The sequence below is a fragment of the Nicotiana attenuata genome, unplaced genomic scaffold (assembly GCF_001879085.1).
Source record: "Nicotiana attenuata strain UT unplaced genomic scaffold, NIATTr2, whole genome shotgun sequence".
In the NCBI taxonomy this organism is placed as follows: domain Eukaryota; kingdom Viridiplantae; phylum Streptophyta; class Magnoliopsida; order Solanales; family Solanaceae; genus Nicotiana; species Nicotiana attenuata.
Genome location: NW_017674988.1, coordinates 36,646 through 48,268, shown reverse-complemented (window position 1 = coordinate 48,268; position 11,623 = coordinate 36,646). Strand labels below are relative to the sequence as shown.

At 35.8% G+C, this 11,623-nt stretch overlaps 1 protein-coding gene across 1 annotated transcript in view; it reads left to right on the top strand.

The window, feature by feature from the left end:
- The first annotated feature begins 325 nt into the window (after positions 1–325).
- Positions 326–11,623, top strand: part of LOC109219547 (D-lactate dehydrogenase [cytochrome], mitochondrial) — a 31,482-nt gene continuing 20,184 nt past the window's right edge. Inside the window, exons 1-7 of the mRNA XM_019384003.1 lie at positions 326–807; positions 1,419–1,518; positions 2,009–2,109; positions 2,970–3,018; positions 4,283–4,375; positions 6,335–6,449; positions 8,477–8,537. Coding sequence (XP_019239548.1) covers positions 545–807; positions 1,419–1,518; positions 2,009–2,109; positions 2,970–3,018; positions 4,283–4,375; positions 6,335–6,449; positions 8,477–8,537 — 782 coding nt within the window. The 5' untranslated portion in view covers positions 326–544. The remainder of the gene's footprint in view (positions 808–1,418; positions 1,519–2,008; positions 2,110–2,969; positions 3,019–4,282; positions 4,376–6,334; positions 6,450–8,476; positions 8,538–11,623) is intronic.

The window sequence follows — 11,623 nt, the reverse complement described above, 5'->3', positions numbered from 1 at the left end:
ATATATATATCTTTTTTCTCTTTTCTCTCATTCTAGATTTGTTTGTTAGCTTCACCCTTAAGCTAGCATTTGGCCATATATCCCAAATTTATTTTGAAAAATCTGATTTGGTTGAAGTTTGGTTTGAAGATGAAAATGTGTTTGGACATATGTTTTCAAAATATATTTTTCAATTTTATTTTGGAAAAATATGTATATAATTCCCAAGTTTTGGGTTTGAATTTGAAATTTGAAATTTGGCCAAAATATGACCAAAATTTATATCCAAACATGAGTTTGAAAATAAATCCCAAATAAATTCCTACACATCAATAAGGATAAAGGATTTTTATCCAATGCCTAGTATTGTTCCGTCTTTAATCCACGCTTTTGTTTTGCACTAGTAATAATCAACATCATATTTCCAAAACTCCACAACAAACTTTGCGCATATTCTTATACTAACAGCCAAATTTTGGTGTATCCAATTCTAAGATTCAGACCGTGATTAGTCCACCAACACGTGAATCACTTGTATACTGTTTTCTGTAATTAGCTTTTGGCCATGACTTTCTCTTCATTGTTTTCCCGTTTACGTTCTTGCTCAAAACCCATTTGCAATAATCTACAGCGAACTTCAATTTTCCAGAGACCCCAAATTCCATCTTCTAGCCTTACAGATCCTGTAATTTGCTCAAGAAAAACACCTTCAAATAATTCATGGATTGCTTCTTTAATCCCTTTAGCCTTTGCTGTCTCTGCTGGTTCTCTTGCTCTCCACTCACACTCACTCTGTCTCACTGATGCTCCACTTTTTGACCCAAATAGGTATTCACTATATTCATAAATTAGTAATGCCATAAATATTTCCCTGAAGTAGAATTATTACCTCACAGTTCTACCCTTTTGTGTTGTGTTTTAACAATTGGAAAGAATAGAAATTTTCTTTTGGTATTCTTGAAAATGAACTTTTTTTTTTCTTCTGAATATTTATGTGGGATATAAGAGAAATTAGAATAATGATGGTTTTAACTATTTGAAAAAATGATACTTCTTTTGGTTTAACAATTTGGAATTTGATTTTTCTTAGAGCTTATGTATGAATAATTCATGTTGGCTACTAGGTAATTTAAAATAATGATGGTCATCGGAAAGAATTGCAATTTCTTTCTTTGTCAAAATGAGCATGTATCTGAAACATAATCATGTTGGACAATCAGAAAGTTACATGCTTTGACCTAGAAGATGCTGCGTTTCAATATTAGAATGTTTGGAATGAAATGGACTTGAATATAGTGAAATCGATAGAGATGATTCCTGAGATTGAGGCATAATTGATTGATTGAATAGTGAAATTTGTCAGGCGAAATATAAATTGTTCATTGATCTTTTCGATGATTTTGAAATGTCGACATTGATTTTATTTTGTCTTTGGGAAGTGTGAAAATTGGTGGCAAAGATAGCACAGATTATGTGGTAAAAGGTTATCATAGTGAAATTCCTCCACAGCTTATAGAAGAGTTGAAGGCAATTTGCCAGGTATTGTATTCTTAATATTGTTTCTTTGCTTAATGTATTTGGTATATCTGGATATAACAATTTGGTTCTTGATTTGCTTCTTAAATACAAGGATTTATCATGCTTTCTCATTCTTTAACTAATTTAGAATTCTCTTCACGGCTAGCCAAGCCTTATAAATCTATAGCAGCACAGACGGAGCTAAGTTGAAGAAAGGGGTTCAATTGAATCCCTTCATTGAAAGCTTACACTGCACAAATAGGGCAAACCGACTTTAATTTTTATTTTTTATATTTAAACTGTTGAATCCCTTAACATAAGGAAAAATTCTAGTAAAATGGTAAAGGGAGTTCAAAAATTGCTCTAGGTGTGACATTCTAGTATTTCTTTGAATCCATTGTATAATTTCCTGGTCCTGCCGTTGTTTGAAGTTATGATAATTTTCAGTATATTGTGGAATTTTTTAGATAGATTTTAGTTGGTTTGAGGTCGTTATAACTTTATTATTTAGGATAACATGACATTGGATGAAGATGAGAGATACGTTCATGGGAAGCCTCAGAACAGCTTCCATAAAGCAGTAAACATCCCTGATGTCGTAGTTTATCCAAGGTCAGATTCATTCTTTGGAACAAGATTTCTATTCTTATTGCTTTCCCTCCTTCTTAATTCTTTGTTCTATTACAGTTTTGTTTCTATTCCTTTGTAGACCAGGATTTGCAGTCTATATAAGTTTTTGTCCGATGTAGGATGTATTCTTAACATGTGTTTTACGTCAGGCGTCCCCTCTCCCCAAATCATAAATAGATTGAACAGAGAAACACAATGAATTCAGCAGGCTAAGTTTGTCTTGAAAGTTAAGGAGGGTTTGTCTTCTGGATTCCCTAGTCTCAAAGACAACATGGTTGTTTTTTCCCCTCATTCTAAGATAATTTTTGGTTTTCCGCAGATGACAGTGCTTTTGCTTACTGTTATCTTCTTGAGCAGCATATTAATAGTTAACATGTTTCCACCTTTGTATCTCCAAGTAAATGAAAATTAGATTTTTCACCTCCTATACAGACCTGATTAATTGCAATTTCAAGTGTCACCTTGGACATTGTGGTAAGTCAAACTATCACATGGTACAGACAAGTAATCAGTGTGCATTGTAAGATACTTCTAAACTTAATGCTGGCAAATTCCATAGTATTAGAAATTAGTAGTACGTTTTCTCTTTCTTGAGAATGATATGTTTGCCAGTGTTGCCATTTGAAAGATCCTGTTGACAATGTAAGGAAAACAAAATCAATTGAAGATGAAGAACTAGTTATCGGCTTGCATATCATTATGCCTTCAAGATCAATAAATCACTACAAAAACCTAGCTTTTTAAACAAGGTGGAGCTATAGCTATTTTATTGTTCATGGTGATTGCTTTTTTCTAATTGAAAAACATAATGATTATCATTCAACTTGTTCTCCCAAATGCAGGTCTGAGGAGGATGTGTCTAAGATAGTTAGGTCTTGCAACAAGCACAAGGTCTGTATTGCACTTCGGACTATTTTGTCCCTATTATTTTGCATTAACTTTTGTACGGAAGGCAATGAATTAGCACTTGAGCTTTCTCAATCATTAATTTGTAGATGGAAGTGGCGATCTCCTATGTCTTTTGTGCTGAAAAGTAACTTGAGTTTCTTATGCTTAAATGACATAGATACTATGCAGTAAGTACAATGAAATACCCTTAGCATTAGGGGCTGTTTGGTCACTCACATTATGGAAATACTCCCGGTACAAAATTCCAGATTAACAGTTGGGTGTCTTGGTTGCATTTTTTACATGTGGAATAACAAAAGGCGTATTAACAATACCTGCACAAGAATACGTAAATGATAAAGGTGTCCTTTATATTGTTGCGTGTTTAGTTAACCATTTCTTTACGTAAATTGAAAAGATGTCCTATATATTGTCACTTGTTTAGTTAGTCATTTCTTACTTGATATGTTTCATTTGCCTTGAGTAATTTTTTTAGTATTTATTTTAAAGTTATAGGAATGTGTTTAAAATATTTTTCATGTTAGTAGGGGAATGCAATGATTATTTCTCCATCTATTTCATATTGTAGTGTACCTTATTTTATATATCCTCTTACAACCGTTCTTTATTTGATACGATACAGATTACTCACTCTGTTTCAATTTAAATGACACACTTTCCTTATTAATGAGTTCCAAAAAAAAAAGACACATTTCTATATTTGGAAACAATTTAACTTCAAACTTTTCATTTTACCCACTATGCCCTTAATGATAAGCTTTTATAGTCACAAAAATGTCGTGGCCCCACAAAGCTTTTGCCCCTTAAGCTTTTAGGACCACATGTTCTAAAAGTCTTTTTTTTTTTCTTAAACGTTGTGCCAAGTCAAACTATAAAATATATTTAATTTTTTTGATAATTTTGCTAAATATTATAATCAAAGTATTATTGGATAGAATAATGTTGTCAGGCCAAGCGTAGTATTGGAAGCAAGTCTCTATCCAATTTCTAACCAAATACAAGTTTTAGATTAGACACTAAGATGTAATGCGGTTAGCCAAGCACCCAATAACCAATACAAATAGTCCTGTGATTGTTATTCACCCGTAATGCAATAGTTATATTATAATCTGTGCATAACTTGTCAATGAACCATATGTTCCTTAGTGAATTCTTGTCAGAAACCTTGACTATGCAGTTAATATGATTTTATACTTGTTTCATTCATGCACATCATCCAGTTCGATACAGGAAATTGTTGTTGCAGGTCCCTATTGTGCCCTACGGAGGAGCTACCTCTATTGAGGGACACACCTTATCCCCCAACGGCGGTGTTTGCATTGATATGACATTGATGAATGTAAGGCTTACTTTTGAAATTTTATTTATTTTTTGGAGGAAGGCTTTTGAAATTTCATTTATGCACCGTCCTATTTAATTCGATTAAGTCACATAATTATACCTCCTTATGGATCAGAAGGCAACAAGGAGATTGACGAGGATGTTACTCACCGCATTGGAGCGGGATAGATGAGATGGAGGCTAGCTTCGGGGGGTTTATGCGATAAGAATGTGCCTCCTAGACTTAAGGGCAAATTTTACAGGGTGGTGGTTAGACCGATTATGTTGTACGGATCTGAGTGTTGGCCCGTCAAGAAGTCCCATGTCCAGAAGATGAGCGTAGCTGAAATGAGGATGTTGAGATGGATGTGTGGACATACTAGGAAAGACAAGATTAGGAATGAAGTTATTAGGGACAAGGTGGGAGTAGCAGCCATGGAAGACAAGTTGCGGGAATCGAGGTTGCGATGGTTTGGGCATGTGAGGAGTAGAGACATAGATGCCCCGGTCAGGAGGTGTGAGAGGTGGACCATGGCGGAGAGAAAGGGCAGGGGTAGGCCAAATAAGTATTGGGGAGAGGTGATTAGGCAGGACATGTCAGTGCTTCACCTAGCCGAGGATATGACTAGCGATAGAAAGGTGTGGAGGTCGACGATTAAGGTGGTGGGTTGACCGGTAGTTGTGAGTTTCTCCCAGGGTTACCAGTAGTACTAGTAACATTATTGTTGCCGGTTGAAAGATACTTTCTTCTTGTTTGTTATTATAACTGGTACTTAGCAGCCAAGTTCATTATTTTTGTAAATTGCTACTGGAAATTGTTGCTCCGTAATTGTTACTATTTGATGTTATTTTTTTCTCGACTTTTACTAGAATTGCTGCTCCCTCATTGATACTATTTAATGCTACTATTTTCCCCCCTTTGACTTATCGTCCTTTGTCTCCTTCATGTTTCTTTCTTTCCCCTATTCTTCTTCTTCTTCTTCTCCCCTCTCTTCCTCTCCACACTTTCTTGAGCCGAGGGTCTATCGGAAACAACCTCTCTACCTCTCCACGTAGGGGTAAGGTCTGCGTACACATTACCGTCCCCAGACCCCACATGGGGGATTATACTAGGTATGTTGTTGTTGTTGTTGGATCAGAAGGATAATAAACCACATTTGGTTGTTATATGTTTCTTGATAGTATCTTGTCAACCATCTTGACATCAAATCCTTTGGAATTATGTATTCTTAGAGGTGATAATACTGATGATAAAGGTATTGGTCCTTACTTTTGGTGTTTTTTTCTTTCTGAAAAAGACTATTGTAATAAACTGATGATGCCATCTGGCTTCTCACATAGGCTTGATATCCGGGATCGTTGGAAACTCATATTTAATGTGCTGTATGTTTTATGGTTTGATTAAACTTGTTAGGGTCCATCATTAACCAGTTGAGATTTAGTGCATCAACGATCAATAGAAGTTTCTTCATAAACCAAGATCCATGTATTACATATAATAAAATATCCCAATTAGTTATTGATTTACTATGGAACTGCCCCATTTTAACGCAACATAACTAGTGTATACTGAGGAAATTGCTCTTATGATAGTCCACGGGGAAAATTTTGTATATAACAGAAGGGCAAAGTGGATTATCAAGATCAGCTTTTGCCAGATACTCTCAGTGTTTTCTGAGGTGCTTTGGCCCTTCACCGACTTCTCTTTATACCACCCTGTTATTAGTTATTTTTCCTTTTTGCTGGGAATTTTACCTATAATGCGGTGGCAAAAGAAAAAAAAATCTAACTTTTATGTTATGAAAATATTGATTTCGTTCATCTTTATTAAGTTTGATGCTGCAATGGCAGTTAAAAATGAAGGCTGTCTTTGCAATTGCAGTTATGAAAAAATTGCCTTTGCTATGGCATTTCTGCATTATAGTTCCTGATTCTGTGTCCCCATTACTTACTTTACTGTGAACTACTCAAAATGTAGCGTGTTAAAGCTTTGCACGTTGAGGACATGGATGTGGTGGTTGAACCAGGCATTGGATGGATGGAGCTCAATGAATACCTGAAGCCCTATGGTCTCTTTTTTCCCCTTGATCCTGGTTAGTCCTGTTATCTTCCTTTTGTTAAAAGTGTTCATAGTTTTCCCTACCCTTACTCTCTTTATCTTTGAATAAAATCCTTTGTTGTGCTTTGAGATGATTTTCAAATTTATGATTTATTTTTTTATAAGTACTGCTAAGTAGTAACCCTAAACATTGTGTAAACACAATGGTACTAACGTGTTCTTAATATATACACACTCAATATTGATGTTTTTCATATATGTGATTTAAGCATTTACAAAGATCTTAATTGTTAGAAAAGTAAGAGATGGTGAAAGCACTCTGAAAGTAAAGCAGAAACATAAGAGACATAATTTTTTACAAACAACATATTCTATGCACAGGTTTGCGATATTTGGAGTGATGTAGAGAACGACAGATCTATCCACTCGACTGCTATATGATCTTTTTAGTTGCCATACTATAACAATATTTTTCTCAAATATGTATCAGTGAATTTTGGGTTCAGACTATGTGTAAGTTGTTTTGAATCTGGTGGTAATTGCTTCAAATAATTGAAAAAACCACTTTCATGATTGGTTAGTAACGTGAAGCTCTCCTTGTTGCTGTTTAAGAAATATGGCGAAAGGTGTTTCTGTACTATTCCCAAAAAAAGGAATCAAGAACATGGTATTGATTTCCAACTGTAAAATGTAGAAGAAAAGGTTTAAACTAGTTTGGTATTACAAAACTCTTTCCAAAGTTACTTATCAAAAATAATAAAATAAAGAACCTTTTTGAAGAGATCTATTTAATCCTTTTCAGTTTAAATTGATGCAACTAAGATGCAACATGGGTTAAGATAGTATGCTGAGCAGAAATTATATCTTTTCATTTTTTTCTTTGAATTTAAACCCAGCTAAATCATTGTATTGTCAAAGTTGTGCCTTTGTTATCATAGAGGTTGTATTTCAGTTTAGTGCCCTAGAAGAAGCTTCGGATCCCAAATCTATAGTTTGACTCACTTTCATTCCTTTCTTACAGTTAGTTTTTGTACTAAAATTCATGTGAAAGGATCTGAGCATCCAACCTAAAACCTTAAGGTATTTAGTGAAGTGGCTTTAAAGGCTAAAACCATTATAGATCTCTCAGAATGCTATTTTTATACCCGATGAGAACACTATATAAATATACACTATCCCATATGTGTAACTCAATTCTTTTGTTCAAGCAAGGACTTCAATACATATTTAAGTGTGAGATTGGGCAAAGATTGGCTCTGATAGTATGTAAAAGAATCTGAACATCCGGCCTTAAACTTTGAGGCAATGGATGGAATCGCCTAAGGCACTAGAAACCCTGTTGGATGGCTTATTTATGCCCGATACATGATGCTATATAATTCAACAATTCCAGTTGCTGCAACTTTTGTTTATTAGTTCTGATTGACCTATAATTTCCGGAAAAGATAGAGTAGAACCAGAAAAAGTTACAATTTTGGAGATGATCTCAAATTCTCGGCTAATTTGGTATCAAGTCCAAAAGTTCCTCGCACTGTGCTTTATTTCATTGTTCCATTAACTATATCCAAAAGCCAACTTTTTACATTTATCTATTATAAAAAATACAATCAAAGTCAGCCAAATTTGTAGTGGAAAAAAAAGAAAACTTTCAAGTCAATTTCCTTTCTCCATATATCCAGAATTACAGTTCAATTGGCTGCATCACATTACATGAATGAATTAAAATGCATCCGAATATTCATCTTGATCTATTTCTCCAAAACTGGTCCGGGTTACAGATAATTGTAATTGTATGCCTATCTTTATTGATCAGCAGTGATTTTGGTTTAGCTGTCTTCATGTTTAGTATCATTTTCAGTGGACATGACTCTAAATCCTCTTGCTATTAGCTTGTATGTCCAAATTTTGTTACCTGCCTTTGCTGTAATCCCTTTCTTTTTCCATGCTCCATTGTCGATTTGAAATTTTGTAACTCTTATATATGAAGTCTCTACTTAACGCAGATGATATTTCATCTGTATGTTCTTAACTTTTGAGATGTGTGAACATGCCATGTTTCAGGACCTGGGGCAACCATCGGGGGAATGTGTGCTACACGGTGCTCTGGTTCTTTAGCTGTGAGGTAGTTGCTCTGAGACTATTCCCTTAGAGATAATCTCATCTTTCATGTTTGTTGCTGGAAAATGTTCTCTAACTATATTTCGTGTGCTTTCATACTTTAATTCCTTTCTTTTTGTTTTTTGTTTGTTTCCGTAAAGAGTTATCGGAAACTTTATAGCAATACTATGAATAACAAAGACATCATGTGATTTCCAATTTTTTTTTTCTAATATTTTCTTGATCAAGTGTAATTTCATTGATGAACACAAAAGCATATCAAGATAAGTGGTTGGGAGGGCTCCGAACCTGCAACTAAGCACATCTGCCAGAATATCAGTGTACCGTTTCATCCACTTGGATTATCACACATTTTTTGAGGTTGATCTTGAGTCCATCACAGTCTGAAACCACATAAGCACCTGTGTCAAGGCTTCCAGCTGGTTACCGTCGGCTAGTGCTGGCAAATGGGTGGGTGAGATTGGGTTTGGGCGGGTTGATAACTGGTTGAGTAAAAATTGCTCAAACACCCAACCTGTCCATATTTAAAATAGGTCAAGAATGGGTTGTGTGACAGGTAGTTTGGGTAACTCATATTCTGTACAAGAATTAAATACCAGTTCCTATTTTGGCTCCTCACTGTCATCATGATAACCTGGAAGAATTGAATTCCCACTTGTGGCTGTTATGTCTCTTAATTGTAATCATCTATAAATAACCACGTGCCAAATGAAATAAGTGGCCAATAATCAATGCCTCCACCACCCCTGCCTTACATCCCTATCTTCTCGGCATCATCACACAGTGACATCCTCAACCTCTATCCTACCCCATCACCTTTGCTATCTCGTGCCTCTTTGTTACTATCCATTCCCCACCCACCCCATCTTGTTCCTCCAACCCATTTTGCTAGTGGTGATATTGATGCAGAAGATGCCCACCAGGTCGGAGATGCTTCCTTGCAAAAACTTCCATCCAGTGCCAACACAAAATGGATAACTTTGACAACGTTCAGCTCTCCCTTTCCTAGCCCACTAGTCAGTTCTTCTCGTTGGATTTCTTTCTTTGGCAACATGGATGCCAGGGAAAATAGTACCGTTGTTACATCTTCCGATCCAATCAATAAATCTCCAATAAACGTGGTATTTCTGCGAGGGAGATGGTTAGGGGTGAAAGATTTAGGGTGTACAATAAAGCTCGCTATGGAAATAGTTATGGAGATTTCAGGTGGAGGAGCATGCTTTATGGAAGGAGGTAGTAGTTGAGAAGTATGGTACTGTGTGGTGGTGTGTGTGTGTGGGGGAGGGGGGGGGGGGGCTAAATCTATTTCAGACCACTTTGGGTGTAGTATATGGAGGGGTGGGAAGACTTCTGTGGTCATATTACTTTTAGGGTTAGGGATGAGAGAACAATTAGCTTGTGGAACCGTAAGTGGTATGGGAGGACAAATTGAGGGTATCATTCCCTAATGTGTTCAGAATTTCGAACCAGAGCGATTTGTCAGTCCAACAGATTCGAAGGGTGCATAATGGGGAAGTGCTTTGGGCTCTAAGGTTTAGGAGAAATCTACAAGAATGAGAGTTGGGGAGTTCCAAAGGTTGCTGAAGGTACTATATAAGCATATCATACATCCATCTAATAAGGATTCATGGAGATGGGCATTGAGGAGTGAGGGCTTATAGCCGTTTGGCCAAGCTTCTTTTGAGCCAAAAGTATTTTTATTTGGGCAAAAGTACTTTTTTCCGAAGTTAAGGTGTCTGACCAAGCTTTTTGAAGGAAAAAAAGTGCTTTTGAGTAGAAGCAGAAAAAAGTAGTTTCTCCCAAAGAACACCTTTTTGAAAAGCACTTTTGAGAAAAATACACTTAGAAGCACTTCCTAAAAGTTTGGCAAACACTAATTGTGTCACGACCCAATTTCCCCTCCGTTGGGTTTCGTGATGGCACCTAGTCTTAAGGACTAGGTAAGCCCTAATAATTGCGGAATAACAACAATGAATAATAACATCTAAAATTCTTCTGAAATAAATCCCTTATACAATGAACATCTTCCCAAAATTCGGTAGTACAAGTCATAAGCTCTACAGAGTTTCGCTACCATTTCTAAACACAACCGTATGGAAATAAGTACAGCAGTGAGAATATAAAATAGGAAGGTGACTCTGAAGCCTGCGAACGCAGCAGCAGGGCTACCTTGAGTCTCCTCGGCAAGAATCCGTACAGCTACTAGCGAACAATACCTGGATCTGCACAAAAAAATGTGCAGAAGTGTAGTATGAGCACAGCACAGCGGTGCCCAGTATCAAGACTAACCTCGGTGGAGTAGTGACGAGGAACAGTCGAGACACCTACTGGTCAAATGAAATGAACAGGATATGATAATAAAATATCGCGATAAAGATAACGAGGTAATATCAACAGCGGAGAGAAATCAAAAACAAACAGTAGGAACAATAAAGGGAGAACACGGATAATAACGAACGATACCAAGTAAATCAGATAACCAAGTAAATCAACATTGACATAACAGGAACAGAGACAAGTAAGAATGTATCCAAATAAAGAAAACAATGCCAACTCAATCACTCACATCATGTCTAATACACAATCCCGACCATCTCAATCCTCGGTTCCTCACATCATAATCTCAAATTCCGGACCTTCAGTGCATATGGCACCTTGTGCTCCCATATTTTCCTTCTCACTCTTAACAAAAGAAATCCACATGCTATACAATACATAATATCCGTACAAATGCACTCAAGATGTTCAAGAAGTCTCATTTACCTAATATAAGTAAATTACAAATTCTAAACTGATTAGGAAAGCCAGCGAGAAAAGATGAAGTTATTTTTAGAAATCATTTGAATAAAGAAAGTACCATTTTCAATCAGAATACAACATCGAATGAATTATTACCTTTACCATGGGATTTAATAATTTACAACTTAGTAGAAATTCCTTTTAAGTAGAATACAACCTCAGACGATTTAAGGAAAATTTAGTTGAGAAATTAATTGAGTCAAAAATGTAGAAATAAGCATAGTTGAAGATTTGAAATATATATATATATATATATATATATATATATATACACGTACGTAGTTATTAACT